General features: G+C 38.3%; 1 protein-coding gene across 1 annotated transcript in view; it reads left to right on the forward strand.

The window, feature by feature from the left end:
• NPHP3 (nephrocystin 3) overlaps positions 1-22,674 on the forward strand; it is a 57,731-nt gene extending 35,057 nt beyond the window's left edge. Inside the window, exons 20-27 of the mRNA XM_032408691.1 lie at positions 13,906-14,095; positions 14,260-14,501; positions 15,522-15,597; positions 17,007-17,134; positions 18,160-18,400; positions 19,713-19,838; positions 20,414-20,529; positions 21,376-22,674. Of these exons, the coding sequence (XP_032264582.1) occupies positions 13,906-14,095; positions 14,260-14,501; positions 15,522-15,597; positions 17,007-17,134; positions 18,160-18,400; positions 19,713-19,838; positions 20,414-20,529; positions 21,376-21,553 (1,297 nt within the window). The 3' untranslated portion in view covers positions 21,554-22,674. The remainder of the gene's footprint in view (positions 1-13,905; positions 14,096-14,259; positions 14,502-15,521; positions 15,598-17,006; positions 17,135-18,159; positions 18,401-19,712; positions 19,839-20,413; positions 20,530-21,375) is intronic.
• The last annotated feature ends 674 nt before the right edge of the window (positions 22,675-23,348 follow it).

The following is a 23,348-nucleotide window of genomic DNA, read 5'->3' on the forward strand; positions in this document are numbered from 1 at the left end:
TTTTCTTTTTTTTTTTTTTTTGAATTTTTCTTTTTCCCTTGTTCAACCAACATCTTATCAATCCCTTTTTTAAAAATCTTTTTTATTTTTCTTTTTAGAGTCATATTCTATCCCTTCATAGTAGTTAACCTTATTTTTTGGTATATATATAAGTTGTTCTCTCTTTAAAATTTTGGGATACAGTTTCTTCTAACAGATCAAAATATACCCTAAATCTCTAGTGTATGTCTTTGTTCTAGTCTCCTGCCTGATCACATTCTCTCCCCCCCTTTTTTTTAATTTCTCTTCCTTCTTTTTTCAACCAAATTCTTATCATTTCCTTTTATAAAATCTTTTATAATTTTTATCTTTACAGTCATATTCCACCCTTCATCATATTAACCCTTATTTTTGTACATATATAAGCTTTTTTTCTTTAAAATTTTGGGAGGCACGTTCTTCTAACAGACCAAAATACACCCAAAATCTAGTGTGTGGCACTGATCTATTCACCAGCCTGATCATATTTGATCATATTTTTTTTTAATCTTTTTTGCTTTTTTATTTCTTTTTTCTTTCTTTCGCTTTCTTTTCCCCCGGTTTCAGGTCTCTTCTGATTTCTTTAGTGTATATTTTTCTGGGGTCGTTGTTACCCAGTTAGCATTTTGTTCTCTCATTCATCTATTCTCCTCTGGATAAAATGACAAGATGGAAAAAATCACCTCAAAAAAAAGAACAAGAGGGCGCCTGGGTGGCTCAGTCGTTAAGCGTCTGCCTTTGGCTCAGGTCATGATCCCAGGGTCCTGGGATCGAGTCTCGCATCAGGCTCCCTGCTCGGCAGGAAGCCTGCTTCTCCCTCTCCCACTCCCCCTGCTTGTGTTCCTGCTCTTGCTATCTCTCTTTCTGTCAAATATATAAATAAAGTCTTAAAAAAAAAAAAAGAACAAGAGGCAGTACCAACTGCCAGGGACCTAATCAATACGGACATTAATAAGATGTCAGAACTAGAGTTCAGAATGACAATTATAAAGATACTAGCTGGGCTTGAAAACATGGAAGATATTAGAGAAACCCTTTCTGGAGAAATAAAAGAACTAAAATCTAACCAAGTCGAAATCAAAAAGGCTATTAATGAGGTGCAATCAAAAATGGAGGCTCTGAGGGAGGGGGGAAACATGGTGGAGGAGTAGGGGACCCTATTTCATCTGGTGCCCGGAATTGAGCTGGATATCTACCAAACCACTCTGAGCACCCATGAAACCAGCCTGAGATGTACGAAGATCTGGATCTCTACAAGCAGAATATTGCAGGCGGTTGGTTTTGAGGTACGAGGCGGGGAGCCATGATTCTGCGGGCAGATACCTGAGGATAAAAGGTAGTGGGAGGGGGCCTGGCCATGGGGATTCTACACCACCAGTGAGCGACAGCCTCGCGCGCTGGGGACTGGGCACAAACTCGCAGACTGGTAACAGCAGGGGAAGGACTTTAGGGCAGCCCCCGGGGCGGAAACCCAGAGCGGCAGGGTTGCGCGCATGTGAACTGGGAACGGCTGGCGGTTTTAGAAGCACAAAGGGCAGAGACATGCCCCGACCTGGAGGCAGGACTGGGAGTGCTGCAGAGGGGTGCACAACCCAGGACGCTGCAGTTTACAGCAGCATGGACAGAAACGGAGAGAGTGTGGCCTGGAGAACTCACTGAAGAACAGACTGCGATCTCTGCTCTGAGGCAGAGGGTTGGAAATGGTCTCTTCTGCTCTGACTCGTAGAAGAGACACGGAAAGCCACCAGGGAGAGCCGCCAGAGAACAAAAGCCCCAAAGACTGATTCCCACTGAGCCCATCCCCCGCCACAGGGGGGCAGGGCAACCCCGCCCAAACAGGGTTGCCTGAGTAACAGCGCGGCAGGTCCCTCCCGCAGAAGACAGGCTGGGAAAACAAGAGGCCAGCAACCCTAAGGTCCCCAAGAAAACAGGTGCATCTTGCTTGGGTTCTGGTCAATAATTTGGACTCTATACATTCCCTCAAACACCCATCAACAGAATGACTAGGAGGAGGAGCCCCCAAAATAGAAAAGACTCACAGATTATGACTTATGCAACAGATTTACAAATGGATGCAGATATAACCAAGATGTCGGAGACGGAATTCAGGCTAGCAATTGTGAAGACAATGGCTAGAATGGAGAAATCAATTAATGGCAACATAGAGTCTCTAAGGGCATGAAAGGTGAATTGGCAGAACTTAAAAATGCTATCAATGAGATCCAATTCAATCTAGATAATCTAACAGCTAGGGTAACTGAGGCAGAAGAGCGAATAAGCGACCTGGAAGACAATATAATAGATAAAAAGGGAAAAGAGGAGGCCAGGGAAAAACAACTCAGAATCCATGAAAATAGAATCAGAGAAATAACTGACACCATGAAGCATTCCAGTGTCAGAATCATTGGGATCCTGGAGGGAGTGGATAGAGAGAGAGGACTAGAAGATGTATTTGAGCAAATCGTAGCTGAGAACTTCCCTAACCTGGGGAATGAAACAAACATTTCCGTCCTAGAGGCAGAGAGGACCCCTCCCAAGATCAAGGAAAACAGGCCAACACCCTGGCATGTAATAGTAAAACTTGCAAATCTTAGAACCAAGGAAACCATCTTAAGGGCAGTGAGGGGGAAGAGATTCCTTACGTACAGGAACATCAGAATAACGTCAGACCTATCCACAGAGACCTGGCAAGGCAGAAAGGCCTGGCAAGACATATTCAGAGTACTAAATGAGAATAACATGCAGCCAAGAATACTTTATCCGGCAAGGCTTTCATTTAGAATGGATGGAGAGATACAGAGCTTCCACGACCGGCAGAAACTGAAAGAATATGTGACCACTAAGCCGGCACTGCAAGAAATATTAAGGGGGGTTCTATAAAAGGAGAAAGACCCCAAGAGTGAGCTACAACAGAAATTTACAGGGACAATCTATAAAAACAACGTCTTCACAGGCAACATGATGACAATTAATTCATATCTTTCAATAATCACTCTCAACGTGAATGGCCTAAACGCTCCCATAAAACGGCACAGGGTTGCAGATTGGATAAAAAGACAGGCCCCATCCATATGCTGTCTACAAGAGACTCATTTTGAACCTAAAGAGACCTCCAGACTGAAAGTGAAGGGATGGAGATCCATCTTCCATGCCAGCGGACCCCAAAAGAAAGCTGGGGTAGCAATTCTTATATCAAACAAATTAGATTTTAAACTAAAGTCTGTAATTAGAGACACAGAAGGACACTATATCATTCTTAAAGGGTCTGTCCAACAAGAAGATCTAACACTTGTAAATATCTGTGCCCCCAACATGGGAGCAGCCATCTACATAAGCCAACTTTTAACCAAAATAATGAGTCATTACTGATAACAATACGTTAATTGTAGGCGACCTCAATACTCCACTCTCAGCAATGGACAGATCATCTAAGCAGAAAATCAACAAGGAAACAAGAACTTTGAATGATACACTGGACCAGATGGACCTCATAGATATTTACAGAACATTCCACCCTAAAACAACAGAATACTCATTCTTCTCGAGCGCGCATGGAACTTTCTCCAGAATATACCGCATACTGAGTCACAAATCAGGTCTCAACTGATACCAAAACATTGAGATTATTCCCTGTATATTCTCAGACCACAGTGCTCTAAAACTGGAACTCAATCACAAGAAAAAATCTGGCAGAAATTCAAACACTTGGAAGCTAAAGACCACTCTGCTCAAGAATGTTTGGGTCAACCAGGAAATCAAAGAAGAACTTAAACAATTCATGGAAATCAATGAGAACGAAAACACATCAGTCCAAAACCTATGGGATACTGCAAAGGCGGTCCTAAGGGGGAAATACATAGCCATCCAAGCCTCACTCAAAAAAATAGAAAAATCCCGAATTCACCAACTAACTCTACACCTTAAAGAACTAGAGAAAAAGCAACAAACGATGCCTAAGCCACGCATTAGAAGAGAAATAATTAAAATTAGAGCAGAAATCAATGAATTAGAAACCAGAAACACAGTAGATCAGATCAACGAAACTAGAAGTTGGTTCTTCGAAAGAATTAAAAAGATCGATAAACCACTAGCCAGACTTATCCAAAAGAAAGAGAAGGGACCCAAATTAATAAAATTATGAATGAAAGGGGAGAGATCACGACTAACACCAAGGAAATAGAAACAATTCTTAGAAATTATTATCAACAACTATATACCAATAAACTGAGCAACCTGGATGAAATGGAGGCCTTCCTAGAAACCTATAAGCTGCCAAGACTGAAACAGGAAGAAATTGACAACCTGAATAGGCCAATAACCAGTAACGAGATTGAAGCAGTGATCAAAAACCTCCGAAAAAACAAGAGTCCAAGGCCTGATGGATTCCCTGGGGAATTCTACCAAACATTCAAAGAAGAAATAATACCTATTCTGCTAAAGCTGTTTCAAAAAATAGAAACAGAAGGAAAACTTCCAAACTCATTCTATGAGGCCAGCATTACCTTAATCCCCAAACCAGGGAAAGACCCCATCAAAAAGGAGAATTTCAGACCGACATCCCTGATGAATATGGACGCCAAAATCCTCAACAAAATCCTAGCTAGTAGGATCCAACAATACATTAAAAGGATCATCCACCACGACCAAGAGGGATTTATCCCTGGGATGCAAGGGTGGTTCAACATTTGCAAATCAATCAGTGTGATAGAACATTAATAAGAGGAGGGAGAAGAACCATATGGTCCTCTCAATTGATGCAGAAAAAGCATTTGACAAAATACAGCATCCTTTCCTGATTAAAACTCTTCAGAGTATAGGGATAGAGGGAACATTCCTCAAGTTCATAAAATCCATCTATGAAAATCCCACAGCAAATATCATCCTCAATGGGGAAAAGCTGAGAGCCTTTCCCTTAAGATCAGGAACACGTCAAGGATGCCCACTCTCGCCACTATTGTTCAACATAGTACTAGAAGTCCTAGCAACAGCAATCAGATAACAGAAAGAAATAAAATGTATTCAAATTGGCAAAGAAGAAGTCAAACTCTCCTTTTCCAGATGATATGATACTTTATGTGGAAAACCCAAAAGACTCCACCCCCAAATTACTAGAACTCATCCAGCAATTCAGTAATGTGGTAGGATACAAAATCAATGCACAGAAATCAGTTGCTTTCTTATACACTAACAACGCAACTGTAGAAAGAGAAATTAGAGAAACGATTCCATTTACAATAGCACCCAAAACCATAAGATACCTCGGAATAAACCTAACCAAAGACGTAAAGGATCTATATTCTAGGAACTAGAAAACACTCATGAAAGAAATTGAAGAAGACACAAAAAGATGGAAAAATATTCCATGCTCATGGATCGGAAGAATAAACATTGTTAAAATGTCTATGCTACCCAGATAAATCTCTACCTTCAGTGCCATCCCAATCAAAATTCCAATGACACTTTTCAAAGTGCTGGAACAAACAATGCTAAAATTTGTATGGAATCAGAAAAGACCCCGAATTGCCAAGGAAATATTGAAAAAGAAAAACAAAGCTGGGGGCATCACGTTGCCCGATTTCAAGCTATATTACAAAGCTGTGATCACCAAGACAGCATGGTACTGGCACAAAAACAGACATATAGACCAATGGAACAGAATAGAGAGCCCAGATATGGACCCCCAACTCTATGTTCAAATAATCTTTGACAAAGCAGGAAAAAACATGCAATGGAAAAAAGACAGTCTCTTCAATAAATGGTGCTGGGAAAATTGGACAGCCACATGCAGAAGAATGAAACTTGACCATTCTCTAACACCATTCACAAAGATAAATTCAAAGTGGATGAAAGACCTCAATGTGAGAGAGGAATCAATCAAAATCCTAGAGGAGAACATAGGCAGTAACCTCTTTGACATCGCCCACAGCAACTTCTTTCAAGATATATCTCCAAAAGCTAGTGAAACAAAAGCAAAAATGAACTTTTGGGACTTCATCAAGATAAAAAGCTTCTGCACAGCAAAGGAAACAGTCAACAAAACATAGAGGCAACCCACAGAATGGGAGAAGATATTTGCAAATGACACTGCAGATAAAGGGCTGGTATTCAAGATCTATAAAGAACTTCTCAAACTCAACACCCAAAAAACAAATAATCAAGTCAAAAAGTGGGCAGAAGATATGAAAAGACACTTCTCTGAAGAAGACATACAAATGGCTAACAGACACATGAAAAAATTGTTCATCATCATTAGCCATCAGGGAAATTCAAATCAAAACCACATTGAGATACCACCTTACACCAGTTAGGAGGGCAAAAATGGACAGGGAAAGAAACAACAAATGTTGGAGAGGTTGTGGAGAAAGGGGAGCCCTCTTACACTGTTGGTGGGAATGCAAGTTGGTACAGCCACTTTGGAAAACAGTGTGGAGGTGCCTCAAAAATTTAAAAATAGAGCTACCCTATGACCCAGCAATTGCACTCCTGGGTATTTACCCCAAAGACGCAGATGTAGTGAAAAGAAGGGCCATATGCACCCCAATGTTCATAGCAGCAATGTCCACAGTAGCCAAACTGTTGAAAGAGCCAAGATGCCCTTCAACAGATGAATGGATAAGATGTGGTCCATATATACAATGGAATATTACTCAGCCATCAGGAAGGATGCATACCCAACTTTTACATCAACATGGATGGGACTGAAGGAGATTATGCTAAGTGAAATAAGTCAAGCAGAGAAAGTCAATTATCATATGGTCACTTATTTGTGGAACATGAGGAATAGCATGGAGGACATTAGGAGAAGGAAGGGGAAAATGGAGGGGGTATTGGAGGGAGGGATGAATCATGAGAGACTATGGACTGAGAAACAAACAGGGTTTTAGAGGGGAGGGGGGAGGGAGAATTGGTTAGCCCGGTGATGGGTATTAAGGAGGGCACGTACTGCATGGAGCACTGGATGTTATACGAAAACAATGGATCGTGGATCATCACATCAAAAACCAATGATGTATTGTATGGTAACTAACATAACATAATAAAAGTGAAAAAAAAAAAATGGAGGCTCTGACTGCTAGGATAAATGAGGCAGAAGAGACAATTAGTGATATAGAAGACCGAATGATGGAGAATAAAGAAGCTGAGAAAAAGAGAGATAAACAGCTACTGGATCACAAGGGCAGAATTCGAGAAATAAGTGATACCATAAGATGAAACAATATTAGAATAATTGGGATCCCAGAAGAAGAAGAAAGAGAGGGGCAGAAGGTATATTGGAGCAAATTATAGCAGAGAACTTCCCTAATTTGGGGAAGGAAACAGGCATCAAAATCCAGGAGGCACAGAGAACCCCTCTCAAAATCAATAAAAATAGGTCAACACCCCGACATCTAATAGTAAAACTCACAAGTCTCAGAGACAAAGAGAAAATCCTGAAAGCAGCTCAGGATGAGAGATCTGCAACCTACAATGGTAGAAACGTTAGATTGGCAACAGACCTATCCACAGAGACCTGGCAGGCCAGAAAGGACTGGCATGATATATTCAGAGCACTAAATGAGAAAAATATGCAGCCAAGAATACTATATCCAGCTAGGCTGTCACTGAAAATAGAAGGAGAGATAAAAAGCTTCCAGGACAAACAAAAACTAAAGGAATTTGCAAACACGAAACCAGCCCTACAAGAAATGTTGAAAGGGGTCCTCTAAGCAAAGAGAGAGCCTAAAAGTAACAAAGGCCAGAAAGGAACACAGACAATATACAGTAACAGTCACCTTACACGCAATACAATGGCACTAAATTCATATCTTTCAGTAGTTACCCTGAATGTAAATGGGCTAAATGCCCCAATCAAAAGACACAGGCTATCAGATTGGATAAAAAAACAAGACCCTCGATATGCTGTCTGAAGAGACCCATTTTAGACGCAAAGACACCTCCAGATTGAAAGTGAGGGAGTGGAAAACCATTTACCATGCTAATAGACACCGAAAGAAAGCTGGGGTGGCAATCCTTATATCAGACAAATTAGATTTTAAACCAAAGACTATAATAAGAGATGAGGAAGGACAGTATATCATACTTCAGGGTCTATCCAACAAGAAGATCTAACAATTGTAAATATCTATTCCTCTAACATAGGGAGCAGCCAATTATATAAGCCAATTAATAACAAAAACAAAAAAACACATCAACAACAACACAATAATAGTAGGGGACTTTAACACTCCCCTCACTGAAATGGACAGATCATATAAGCAAAAGATCAACAAGGAAATAAAGACTTTAAATGACACATTGGACCAAAGGGACTTCACAGATATATTCAGAACATTCCATCCCAAAATAACAGAATACACATTCTTCTCTAGTGCCCATGGAACATTCTCCAGAATAGATCACATCCTAGGTCACAAATCAGGTCTCAACCGGTACCAAAACATTGGGATCACTCCCTGCCTATTTTCAGACCACAATGCTTTGAAACTAGAACTCAATCACAAGAGGAAAGTCGGAAAGAACTCAAATACATGGAGGCTAAAGAGCAACCTACTAAAGAATGAATGGGTCAACCAGGAAATTAAAGAAGAATTTAAAAAATTCATGGAAACAAATTAAATGAAAACACAACTGTTCAAAATCTTTGGGATGCAGCAAAGGCAGTCCTAAGAGGAAAGTATATAGCAATACAAGCCTTTCTCAAGAAACAAGAAAGGTCTCAAATACACAACCTAACCCTATACCTAAAGGAGCTGGAGAAAAAACAGCAAATAAAGCCTAAAGCCAGCAGGAGAAGAGAAATCATAAAGATCAGAGCAGAAATCAATGAAATAGAAACCAAAAGAACAGTAGAACAGATAACGAAACTAGGAGCTGGTTCTTTGAAAGAAATAACAAAATTGATAAACCCCTAGCCAGACTTATCAAAAAGAAAAGGGAAATGACCCAAATAAATAAAATCATGAATGAAAGAGAGATCACAACCAACACCAAAGAAATACAATTATAAGAACATATTATGGGGGCACCTGGGTGGCTCAGTCAGTTAAGTGTCTGTCTGCCTTCGGCTCAGGTCATGATCCCAGGGTCCTGGGATCGAGCCCCACATCGGGCTCCCTCCTCGGTGGAGAGCCTGCTTCTCCCTCTCCCTCTGCCTGCCTCTCTGCCTACTTGTGCTCTCTCTCTATCTCTCTGTCAAATAAATAAATAAAATCTTTAAAAAAAAAAAAAGAAGATATTATGAGCCACTGTATGCCCGCAAATTAGATAATCTGGAAGAAATGGATGCATTCCTAGAGATGTATCAACTACCAAAACTGAACCAGGAAGAAATAGAAAACCTGAACAGACCTATAACCACTAAGGAAATTGAAGCAGTCATCAAAAATCTCCCAATAAACAAGAGCCCAGGGCCAGATGGCTTCCCAGGGGAATTCTACCAAACATTTAAACAAGAATTAATACCTATTCTTCTGAAAGTGTTCCAAAAAATAGAAATGGAAGGAAAACTTCTAAACTTGTTTTATGAGGTCAACATTACCTTGATCCCAAAACCAGAGAAAGACTCCATCAAAAAGGAGAATTACAGACCAATATCCCTGATGAACATGGATGCAAAAATTCTCACCAAAATCCTAGCCAATATGACCCAACAGTACATTAAAAGGATTATTCACCACGACCAAGTGGGATTTATTCCTGGGCTAAAAGTTTGGTTCAACATCCGCAAATCAATTAATGTGATGCAATACATTAATAAAAGAAAGAACAAGAACCATATGATCCTCTCAATAGATGCAGAAAAAAGCATTTGACAAAGTACAGCATCCTTTCTTGGTCAAAACTCTTCAGAGTATAGGGATAGAGGGTACATACCTCAATATCATAAAAGCCATCTATGAAAAACCCACAGCGAATATCATTCTCAATGGGGAAGAACTGAGAGCTTTCCCCCTAAGGTCAGGAACATGGCAGGGTTGTCCACTATCACCACTGCTATTCAACGTAGTTCTAGAAGTCCTAGCCACAGCAATCAGACAACAACAAAAAAAAAATAAAAGGCATCTGAATCAGCAAAGAAGAAGTCAAACTCTCACTCTTTGCGGATGATATGATACTTTATGTGGAAAACCCAAAAGACTCCACCCCAAAACTGCTAGAACTCATACAGGAATTCTGTAAAGTGGCAGGATATAAAATCAATGCACAGAAATCAGTGGCATTCCTATACACCAACAATAAGACAGAAGAAAGAGAAATTAAGGAGTTGATCCCATTTACAATTGCACCCAAAACCATAAGATACCTCGGAATAAACCTAACCAAAGACGTAAAAGATCTGTACTCTAGGAACTACAGAACACTCATGACAAAAATTGAAGAAGACACAAAAAGATGGAAAATTATTCCACGCTCATGGATCGGAAGAATAAACATTGTTAAAATGTCTATGCTGCCCAGAGCAATCTATACCTTCAATGCCATCCCATTCAAAATTTCAATGACATTTTTCAAAGTGCTGGAACAAACAATCCTAAAATTTGTAAGGAATCAGAAAAGACCCCAAATCACCAAGGAAATGTTGAAAAAGAAAAAGCTGGGACATCACGTTGCCCAATTTCAAGCTATATTACAAAGCTGTGATTACCAAGACAGCATGGTACTGGCACAAAACAGACATATAGACCAATGGAACAGAATAGAGAGCCCAGATATGGACCCCCAACTCTATGGTCAAATAATCTTTGACAAAGCCGGAAAAAATATGCAATGGAAATAAGTCTCTTCAATAAATGGTGCTGGGAAAATTGGACAGCCACATGCAGAAGAATGAAACTTGACCATTCTCTAACACCATACACAAAGATAAACTCAAAATGGATGAAAGACCTCAATGTGAGAGAGGAATCCATCAAAATCCTAGAGGAGAACATAGGCAGTAACCTCTTTGACATCGCCCACAGCAACTTCTTTCAAGCTATATCTCCAAAGGCTAGTGAAACAAAAGCAAAAATGAACGTTTGGGACTTCATCAAGATAAAAAGCTTCTGCACAGCAGAGGAAACAGTCAACAAAACAAAGAGGCAACCCACAGAATGGGAGAAGATATTTGCAAATGACACTACAGATAAAGGGCTGGTATCCAAGATCTATAAAGAACTTCTCAAACTCAACACCCAAAAAACAATCAAGTCAAAAAATGGGCAGAAGACATGAACAGACACTTCTCCAAAGAAGACATACAAATGGCTAACAGACACATGAAAAATGATCATCATCGTAGCCATTAGGGAAATTCAAATCAAAACCACATCGAGATACCACCTTACACTAGTTAAAATGGCAAAAATGGACAGGGAAAGAAATAACAAATGTTGGAGAGGTTGTGGAGAAAGGGGAGCCCTCTTACACTGTTGGTGGGAATGCAAGCTGGTACAGCCACTTTGGAAAACAGTGTGGAGGTGCCTCAAAAATTTAAAAATAGAGCTACCCTATGACCCAGCAATTGCACTCCTGGGTATTTACCCCAAAGATACAGATGTAGTGAAAAGAAGGGCCATATGCACCCCAATGTTCATAGCAGCAATGTCCGCAGTAGCCAAACTGTGGAAAGAGCCGAGATGCCCTTCAACAGATGAATGGATAAAGAAGATGTGGTCCATATATACCATGGAATATTACTCAGCCATCAGAAAGGATGAATACCCAACTTTTACATCAACATGGATGGGACTGGAGGAGATTATGCTAAGTGAAATAAGTCAAGCAGAGAAAGTCAATTATCATATGGTTTCACTTATTTGTGAAACATAAGGAATAGTATGGAGGACATTAGGAGAAGGAAGGGAAAAATGAAGGGGGGGTAATCGGAGGGAGAGATGAACCATGAGAGATTATGGACTCTGAGAAACAAACTGAGGGTTTTGGGGGGGGGATGGGTTAGCCCAGTGATGGGTATTAAGGAGGGCACGTACTGCATGGAGCACTGGGTGTTATATGAAAACAATGAATTGTGGATCACTACATCAAAAAACTAATGATGTATGGTATGGTGACTAACATAACATAATTAAAAAAAAAAAAAAGACAAGTGATAACAAATGCCAGCAATGATGTAGAGAAAAGGGAACCCTCATGTACTGTTGGTAGGAATGTAATTTGGGACAGCCACTGTGGAAAACAGTATGAGGTTCCTCAAAAAATTAAAACTAGAACTACAGTATGACCCAACAGTTTCACTTCTGGGGGTTTATCTGAAGAAAACAAAATAATTTGAAAAGATATATGCACCCCCATGTTCATTATATCATTATTTACTATAGTCAAGATAGGAAACAACCTGTGTCAATTCATACATGAATGGATAAAGAAGAGTGGTGTGTATATATGTGTGCACATTATATACATACAATGGACTATTATTCAGCCATAAAAAGGAACGAAACCTTGCCATTTGCAACAACATGGATGGACCTGTAGGACATTATGCTAAGTAAAATAAGTCAGAGAAAGACAAATACTGTATGATCTCACTTATATCTGGAACCAAAAAAAAAAAAAAAACAAAAGCCAAACATGTCCTTGATCCAGAGAAGAGATTGGTGATTGCCAGAGGCAGAGGGTAGGGAGTGGGCAAAGTGGGTAAAAGGAGTAGAAAGGTACAAAGTTCCAGTTATAAACCAAACTAAGTCCTGGGGATGTAATGTACAGCATGGTGATTATAGTTAATAATATTTTGCATATTTTAAAGCTGCTAAGAAAGTAGATCTTAAAAGTTCTCTTCACAAGAAAAAAATTCTGTAACTATGTATAGGAACATATGTTAATTAGACTTACTGTGGTGATCATTTTGCAACCCAGTAGATCCCCTTTCCCATGGGGAATACTTTTAAGATCCCCAGTGGATGCCTAAAACCACAGATCATACCGAGCCCTGTATATATTATTTTTCCCTGTACACACATACCTATGATAAAGTTTAATTTATGAATTAGGCATAATAAGACATTAACAGCAATAACTAATAATAAAATAGAATAATTATAACAATATACTATAATCAAAGTTATGTGAATGTGGTCTCTCTCTCAAAATACCTTACTGGACTGACTTACCCTTCTTCTTGTGATGACGTCAGATGATAAAATGTCCCAGTGATGAACTGAAGTGAGGTGAATGGAGTAGGCACTGTGATGGAGCCATGGGCTACTGTTGACCTGCTGACCTTACGTCAGAGGAGGATCATCTGCTCCTGGACCATGGTTGATGACCGCTAACTGAAACTGGGGAAAGTGAAACCAGGGATAAGGTGGACTACTATATATGCAAATATCAAATCAGGAGTTGTGTGCCCGAAACTAATAAGTGTTGTATTACATAATAAATAAATTACCAAAGAACCCCATAATGCTGTGATAAAAATGAGATTTAGAGCAGAGAGCAACTAGCAAACAAGGACGTCAGAGTGGGCCCAGAAAGACGGATGGACTTAGATTCAGCTGTAGCATTTAGCATTAGGTAAGTGGGAAAGAAGGCAGTGCGAGGTGTCCCACTCATAGTGTGATGTTTCGTAAGTACCTTAACGACGGCAGCCCCAGTTACGGAGTGCTTGCTGTGTGCCATCATCTGCTTATAGTAGCCCCCGAGGCAGGTCGGGCTGGTGACCCTCCTTCTGCAGATAAGGATGATGAAGAGGTCAGACCACCTGCTCACCGTGACACAGCTAGGAAGTGATGGACTTGGCGGAGAGTCGGAGTCTGCAGTCATGTCTCTCTACACTATACTTGCCTGCTAATAAAGTGTCAATAGCCTGATACGAATTCTGGCATTTATAGTGGGGGTTTTAAAGTTTGTTTTTCATTAAATTACTGGGTTTTTTTGTTGAAACAGAGGACACTTTGCTGAGTTGCTGAGTTACTGGCAGTTTGTTGGCAAAGACAAAAGCGCAATGGCAGCAGAGTACTTTGATTCCTTGAAGCAGTATGAGAAAACCTGTGAAGGCGAGGAGAACATGATTTGCTTGGCTGATCTTTATGAAACCCTGGGGCGATTTCTCAAGGATCTAGGCCTCCTCAGTCAGGTAACTTCAGCAGGGGGTCAGAGGTAGGTAGGTTTTTCCTGTTTGCTCTTCTGTCCTTGCTAGGAGTTTAGTGCAGTTTTCATTTGTTGTGCTAATGAGATTGCAGATCTTACAGCATTTCACTCACTTGGAACTGGCCTTTAACCTTTTTTTTTTTTCTCTAGGCTGTGGTGCCTTTGCAGAGGTCCCTAGAAATTCGAGAAACAGCTTTAGATCCAGATCACCCAAGAGTGGCTCAGTCCCTCCACCAACTAGCAAGTGTGTACGTGCAGTGGAAGAAGTTTGGCAATGCAGAACAGCTGTATAAACAGGCCTTAGAAATCTCTGAAAATGCTTATGGTGCAGAACACCCCCATATTGCTCGTGAACTTGAGGCACTGGCAACTTTGTACCAGAAACAAAATAAGTAAGACTTAGATCAGTAATACTCTGGTTTTACGATGGGGAGTCACATTCTTAATGTACTTATGTGGTAAGCTTGGTTTTGTGGCTGTGTTACTTTTCTTATCCAATATTCTTTTGAATCTGCCATGTTCAAAGATTATTCTTGGTCTTGGGTCTTTGTGGAGTAAACAGAAAATTAGAACTACGAGATTCACCTCCATTTGAAGATGCGTGGATAGAACATGGACTTTGGAGTCATATAGTCGGGTTTGAATCTGGGCTCCTTCACCAACTAGCTTTGTAATATTAAGTGCACTGCTAATACAGGGCAGCAAACGTTGTCCACAGGCCAAGTCCACTAGGCCCCTTGTTTTGTAAATAAGATTGTATTGGAACATAGTCACATTTTTTCATGTACATATTATCTGTGGTTGCTTCCATGATTCAACAGAGTTCCATAGTTGTAACAGAGACTATGTGGCCCACAAAGCCTAAAATATTTACTATGTAGCCCTTTCCAGAAAAAGTTGACCAATCCCTGGCATAACAAAAAGTCTCATATCTATTAGACACCCACTGAATGGCCTCTTTTCCTCTATCAGAAATCATGTATCGTAAATGATGCATATTGGAATTTTTTCTTTTAATTTCTAGAGGTGTTGTTTCACACAAATTTTGTGTGAATTTCATGTTTATATTTGACCAGAAATTAGCATGTACAGGAGAAGGTGGTAGAGGAAACTAAAATTTTAGATTTTCATTTAGTTAGGTCATCCTTTAGAGATTCAGAGTGAGTTAAATCAGTTAAAAATCTGTTAAATGTCAGCTACTTGGAGGATTAGGTTTGTTTTGTTAGATTTTGTTTTATGAAGGTTTTTGTTATTTTTAATTCCATGTGACTATCATTTTTAGAAATTATGCTATATTTAAGAGCCAAAAAAAGCTTTGCACTAGGTAAGGAATGCCTTCATTTCACTGAAGTATGATACTTTGGACATATGCTTCTTTTGTTTGACTTTATTGTTTTTTTTTTTTTTTTAAGATATGAACAAGCTGAACATTTTAGGAAAAAATCCTTTAAAATTCGTCAGAAGGCTACAAGGAGAAAAGGCAACTCGGTAATGAGAGATTTCTTTTGTGTTGTGTTTAGAACCAGAGGAAAAGCGCATCTCTGAATATCATAATATAGCTGCATACACCTCATATGTTTAAGAACTTTAGATATTAAAGTGATTTCAACAAAAGTACTAACATTTTCTTATTTACACATAATACATGTTAAGTATTAGTATTACTGAGAAGTACAACTTAGCAGACTTTAAAAAAGTGGAACTGTATATTATGGTTATTTTGCAATATATACATATGTGAAATCATTATGTTGCACACCTTAAACTTACACAGTGTTTTATGGCAATTATGTCTCAGTGAACATGGAAAAATTTTTTTTTTACTTTTTTAAAGTGGAACTATAAAGTTCATTTGAAGGTTAGACTTTGGAAGATGGACTTAAAAGCTGCTTCAATTCTTTAAAGGAAAAACAAATAAAAAATTTAATTATGTTAGATTCAGATGCAAAGAAATTCTTACCTTTGAGCACAAACACACAAAATTATTTTCATTTTTCTAAGCTGCTGATAAAATCTAAATATAGCCTGTTTTAACTTCAAAATGCTATGTAAATTTTTTAAATATACTTGACATAGGGCGCCTGGGTGGCTCAGTCATTAAGCGGCTGCCTTCAGCTCAGGTCATGATCCCAGGGTCCTGGGATCGAGTCCCACATCGGGCTCCCTGCTCAGTGGAGAGCCTGCTTCTCCCTCTCCCTCTGCCTGCCTCTCTGCCTACTTGTGCTCTCTCTCTCTATCTCTGTCAAATAAATAAATAAAATCTTAAAAAAAAAAAAAAACATTTAAAAATATACTTGACATAGAACATTCTGTAAATTTAAGGTGTACAGCATGCTAATTTGATACATTATGTATTGTAATCTAATTGCCATTGGAGTGATAGCACCTCTGTCATATCACATAATTATTGTTTCCTTTTTATGGTGGGAATAGTTAAGATCTAATCTCTTAGCAAGTTTGATGATTTTAATACAGCATTATTGTCTACATTCACTATACTGTGCATTTGATCTCCAGGATTTATTTGTCTACTACTTGCAAGTGCTAGGTGCAATTTAAGTACCTGATGTTTTTAAGTGTTTAAGCCGTGGGATTGGTAAGTATCTGCAGGTTAATTCTGTGTCCTGATCTTTTTGAAGCACTTGTGACTCAGTTCACTTTGCTAAAATAGCTCATCATCACTTTCTCAAAACAGCTTTTGGTGGATTTTAGAATGTGATGCCATGTGGAAGTATGTGCATTTGCAATAACCACTGGATTAATTCAGTGTGATACTTAAAATAACTGTAATCTACTTTAAGGGAACAAAAGGAGAAAGGATTTCTTAGAACTCCAGTGTAGTATTTCAGAATCAAGGACTGCACTTATTACTTATTCTCCATTTGTGTTTGCTTCAGTATGGATTTGCCCTCTTACGTAGACGAGCCCTGCAGTTAGAAGAGCTCACACTAGGAAAGGACACACCTGACAATGCTCGGACCCTCAATGAGCTGGGCGTTCTCTACTATCTTCAGAATAACCTGGAGTGAGTACCATGATGCTAATAATGAAAACAAGTGTCCATTTTGTCTCTTAGATGCAAAGCTGCTTTCCGTTTCTATCAAGTCAAGCTAGAATAAATTGATAGAAACCATGCCAGATTTCACGTATGGTAGGTTATGAACATATAGCCATGCTGAACAAAGGCCATGGCATTTTTTTACTGTTTCCTGTCACATTGTTTCTTTTATTGGCTAAAAAGTTATTCTGTAGCATCCCTAGTATGTTTTATATGATTATAAAAAGTGTTTTGATAGATACTGTACATGAGACTTCACAGAAGAAACTTGGCACCAAGGGAGAATAAAGGATAGGATGTAGATGGCTGCTGGTTTTGGTCTTCAGTTTATTTGGACTTAAAAGATTCAAAAAGACATTAATACATTGGATATCAAAAAAATTTGATACTTTGGATATCAAAAAAAAAATTAGATACTTTGGATATCAGCTACTGCCCTGGTGAACTTAGCTGTTCTCTATAGCCAAATGGTAAGTTCCCACATATTAACTCTTTATGAATAGTTTTAAGGTATGAAATATAAACATGAAATAGATGTGGCACAGTAAAAGTAACTAAAGAAAATTTAAGCCGGATACTTAACTGGCTTCGGAAGGGGTTTCAATTAAAAATTATATCGTAGTAACTTCAGAGGGAAAAACAATGAATACCAAAATCTTTTGAATTAGGTCTACTAATTTTAAAGGTATCAGAAGTTTGTTTGGAAAATATTTATGAGTTTGTCTTTTAGGAAAAGTCTAGTGGAGAACTGAGGCAATCATCTAGATACTTTAGGCCCTCACACTATCAGGAAAGCATTTTTAATTTTTGGAAAAGGGCAGGAAGGGATGAGGGGTAGGAAAGAGGGAGAGAGAGGACTCTGAGCCAAATCCTTCATATTAACTATCTTGGATTTAAGAATAAAAATGCTTCAGTTCTCCACCTAACTAGGGCTAAGGATTCTTACTTCTAGAGAATAAATTATTTAAACCATTTTGGGGTTTTGTTCGTAGAACAGCTGACCAGTTTCTGAAGCGGTCCTTAGAAATGAGAGAGCGAGTCCTAGGACCAGATCACCCCGACTGTGCCCAGTCTTTAAATAATCTGGCAGCTCTATGCAATGAAAAGAAACAGTATGATAAAGCAGAAGAACTTTATGAAAGGGCTTTAGACATCCGGAGACGAGCATTAGCTCCTGATCACCCTTCTTTGGCCTATACAGTGAAACATCTTGCAATCTTGTATAAGAAAATGGTAAGTAATCCTTGACATGCTTACATGTGTTTTATAATATACCAATTAAGTCATAATTACTGTCAGTAAAATAATTTTCTTCTGATGGATTATTTTCTATGAGCTTTTCAATCATAATGATTAAATTTTTTAACAAGTAGTTGAGTAGAACATTAAAAAATAGTGTATCAGATTTAATTAAGGTACTGGTTTAGTTTTATTAAAATACATTCCAAATACAAATGCATTCATCAACGTTCTAAGTGGAACTCATATTTCAGAAGTTCTAAAATTCAGCCACTATTAAGTTTTCTGAGTTAAGCAGCCATAATCACAACAAATCACCTACTTGTCAGAGGTGAAAGAGGAATCTTTGTAGGTGATTAAATGAGCATTTCAATTTCACAGTTTCTTTTCTTTGCCTGTAATGAAATGTAACCATTCTTTTCCCTAGGGTTCTAGCCTAAGTGATGTTTGGAATTTTTGTAGCTGTTCTAAAAAAAAAAAAAAAAAGTCTGATTTCATTTCATTTAGTGCAGTTACAGAGCTACGTAGACTATCTTTAGACTTTGTGGGACCCTTGCTGGTCAACCTGGGCCTGAAGTTAATGTTTTAGTAAGAATGATGCACTGTTGCTATTTCTGCCCAACTTTCAGGTGAAAAAGAAATAATTAGAGGGGTGCCTTCGTGGCTCAGTCAATTAAGCATCTGCCTTCAGTTCAGGTCATGATCCCAGAGTCCTGAGATCAAGCCCTGCACTGGGTTCTCTGCTGAGCAGGGAGCCTGGGAGTCTGCTTCTCCCTCTCCTTCTGCTGCTCCCCCTGCTTGTGTGCTTTCTCCCTCTCTCTAATAAATAAAATCTTTAAAAAAAATTAGAAGAATCTCGAAGGGATTTGGTGGGAAATGAGATTTTATTTTTGATGCCATATCTAAATTATGTATAGTAGCAAACATTTTACTGCATATTTTAACTTCACTGGTAACTGAGTGATAATAAACATTTTACTGGCATATTTTTCCTTCACTGGGAACTGAGTGATAGAGTGAGCTTTATAAAAGGGCTTTCTGAATTATCAAAGAAAATGTTTTTATATTCAATGTATATTCAATTACATTCAATGCTACATTGAATATAAAATTTCAGTTTGTAGGTGATTAAAAACTGAATATAGATTTCGGTTATCTATAAACTGAACCATTAAAGTAGAAGATGTTTCTGAAATTTTTTTCTCAAAATTACTCTTTAATAGAAAATTTTATTTATGGAAAAAGCTTTGATCAGATGGTATTTATTATTTTAATATTTTTGTTAGATTTCACTTTTGTTTTTTAGGGGAAACTTGACAAAGCTGTACCTTTGTATGAGCTGGCTGTTGAAATTCGGCAGAAATCCTTTGGCCCAAAGCACCCCAGTGTAGCTACTGCCCTGGTGAACTTAGCTGTTCTCTATAGCCAAATGGTAAGTTCCCACATATTAACTCTTTATGAATAGTTTTAAGTTATGAAACATAAACATGAAATGGATGTGGCACAGTAAAAGTAACTAAAGAAAATTTAAGATTACTAATGCTTCCTTTAGTACTTGAGAAATTATTGAAGTTACATTTGTAACATGGTCCTTTCCTCTTAGTGTAAAACACGTACTGAGTATTTATTTAGTTCATTGCATAAGTTTCGTTTTTAAATTCTGGAGACTTTGTACATCTCTTTGTCTAATACTATCTTTAAGCTGTGGCATTTGCCTGTGATAGGTGAAAAGCAGGTATCATACCCACTGAGCAATAAGGAAACAGGTTTTTCTTATATTATTAGATTAAGTTCAGTGGTCACCAAGCTGGGTCTAAAACTTAGGTTTCTGACTTTCTATTATATGCTTCTACCATGATGATTAGTAATAAATTTTTAATCTGTAGGAGGATATTAACATTTTTAAAGGGGCTTACCCCAGTAGATCAGCTTAGTCTAGAATGTTAATAGTAATTTCAGCAACTCAGTGTGTTCAAGTGAATATTACTGGTTTTTTTTTTTTATAAGAAAAAACACATTGAAGCCTTGCCATTATATGAAAGAGCATTAAAGATTTATGAAGACAGCCTGGGTCGGATGCATCCTCGAGTTGGAGAAACATTAAAAAATTTAGCCGTGCTTAGGTAAGAATTTTTTGTTTCCTGTTTCCTGGTAACAGCCAAACTCCATTTTAGAACAACTTTAATTTGACCTATCATAGAACAACACAGAATATTAGTGCTAATTGTTTTTTTCTTGGAAGAGGGGAAGGGGTTGTTTTGGGTTGATTTACTTCAAGATACTAAAGTAGTATCCAGAAGTGAAATAAATGTTGCATAATCTATTTTGTAGAGGAATGTACCATGTAAATAGTGAAAGGTGATTTACATTTGCAGCTAACTGGTTCTGGGGGTAATATGGGCAATTTGCTGCCCTCAAAAGCTATTTACCATTAAGTGCATGTTGATTTTGGGTGCTTAGGTAGCTCAGTCAGTTAAGCATCTGACTCTTGGTTTTGGCTCAGGTCATGATCTCAGGGCTGTGAGACTGAGCCCTGGTCAAGCCCTGCATTGGGCTCCGCGCTGGGCCTGGAGCCTGCTCAAGATTCTCTCTCCCTCCCCCTCTGCCCCTCCCCCAATCCCGTGTGCACACTTTTTCTCTCTGAAAAAAAAAACAAAAAAACGCATGTTGATTTTGCTTTATCTGGGTTTGTGTATCTCAGGATGCAGAGACTTCCCTTAGCAATTCCACTGCATCTATTACAACATGGTCTTAATGGTGTCTATGTGAGGCACTGAGATACACTTCAGCAGTTCAGACAGAAAGAGGAGTTTGGGTATTCTATTTTACTGGTCTGCCTGAGTGAATGCACACGCTGGAAATAGAAAGGAGAGAATGGGGAATTATTCACAACTTGTTATTCTGTATCCTATAAGGTCATTTCAGATTAAGAGGGTATATTCTCATTTTAACAATTTTTTCTCTCAAAGCTATGAAGAAGGGGATTTTGAAAAAGCTGCTGAACTATACAAAAGGGCGATGGAAATAAAAGAAGCAGAAACGTCACTTTTGGGTGGAAAAGCTCCTTCCCGACACTCCTCAAGTGGGGACACATTTAGCTTAAAAACAACTCATTCTCCTAATGTTTTCCTTCAAGGACAGAGGTAATAGCAATTACAATTCATTGCAAATGCACCTTAGGATAAAATAATTAAGAAATATTTGGAACCTAAGGATTTAAAACAAAAAAATGTTGAGTTTATTTTTATTTTGTGTGGTTTAACTGGTATGTGCATAAAATTGCATAGGACTACGTTAAAGTTTGAGTCACGATTGTGTCAGTGTTAGCTGCTTAAAAGAATTAACTTTCTTAATGTATGGGATCCATGGATGTGGACACATTAGAACCCTAAAATGACATGAAGAATTGATCATGAAGAGTGGTTGTTCTCTGTTCAAGAAGACCTGGCATAGCTGTGAAGACAAGGAGTTCAATTCCATAATTCTTTCATCTCTCAAGAGCTACACTGGCCTCACCATTCCTGGTCGTGCTTTTCAGCAGTAGCTTGGCCCAAATCTCTACCTCAAAGAAAAGTTTCAAGAAATAAAGGGATAATGTTCATGGAAGGTTTGAATTATTTTCTGTAAAATGAACTAGTAACAGTTGTCTGTGACTGCTACATTTTTTAAAAAGTCTACCTTTTCCATGAGCAGACTGGGCCAAGCCCTCTGCTTTCTGCTCTCTCTACATTGTTCTGCTGTGTTATATGTATCTGCATAATCTGAAGTTTTTAATGCAGTAAGTCGAGCTCTTAGCATTCTTTGACCTTCCCCAAAATAGGGACATGACAGTCTCCTCTTCTTTCTTAAATGGCCTAAATCTCTCTTCATTTATCTCAAACTCAGATTAGTCTATTTTATATTGAAAATGAAATATGTTTTACAGGTTTTATAAAAGTTGTCACATTTTGGTTTTGTGCCATTTATGTATTTATACATAATAAAACCTTCAATTTTAATACCTTTAAGATTCCAACATATTAATTATAAAGGTGAAAGATATAACCATACTTCACTGTTTTAAAATAAAAGTGCAATTTCAAGGTTTTTTTTCCCACTTCAATTTATACAAGAGAGTTGTAGTTACATAATTAATACTTTGAACATTACAAAAAATACTTGAAAAATATCCATACTGAATAGTTTGCTCAAATTAAGTTTTGGCGGGGTGCCTGGGTGGCTCAGTCGTTAAGTGTCTGCCTTCAGCTCAGGTCATGATCCCAGGGTCCAGGGATTGAGCCCCGTATCGGGCTCCCTGCTCCGTGGGAAGCCTGCTTCTCCCTCTCCCACTCCCCCTGCTTGTGTTCCCTCTCTCGCTCTCTCTCTCTCTGTCAAATAAATAAATAAAATCTTCAAAAAAAAAAAGTTTTGGCAACTTTATTGGGTTTTGGTTAATGTTCTGTAAGGCTTGGCTACACACAGGGTGGTCCATGAACTGGGATCATCAGTATGAAAAATTAGCTTATGAAAAATTAAGACTCTAGAGCCTCTCCTCAGACCTACTAAATCAGAATCTGCAATTTGACTAGATCTCCAGGTGGTTCATATGCACCTAAGTTTGAGAAGCAGTGGTCTAATTTTAAGGCACTATAGTGGTCACTTAGAAGAATTTGGCAGGATCTTATAAAATGAGCATCCTTCTTCCCCTTTTGAGAGAAGTTCAAAAGGAAAGAAGATAAAATATGACCATAGTACATCTTTCTGGGTTTGCCAGCTATGAAAGGTACAAAGTAATTACATTCACAAATTACCATATACTGATTTCAGAATTAAGCTACTAAAGTTTAAAATTTGATTATCTGGTAATATAGTAATTTAATACACTATAAGTAGTATATTAAGTTTAATGCCTCTAAAAAAAACTGCTTTAGGAAATAATCTGAGATTAATATTCTAGAAGAAC

This window comes from Phoca vitulina, unplaced genomic scaffold, assembly GCF_004348235.1.
Source record: "Phoca vitulina isolate PV1807 unplaced genomic scaffold, GSC_HSeal_1.0 scaffold10, whole genome shotgun sequence".
Classification (NCBI taxonomy): Eukaryota; Metazoa; Chordata; class Mammalia; order Carnivora; family Phocidae; genus Phoca; species Phoca vitulina.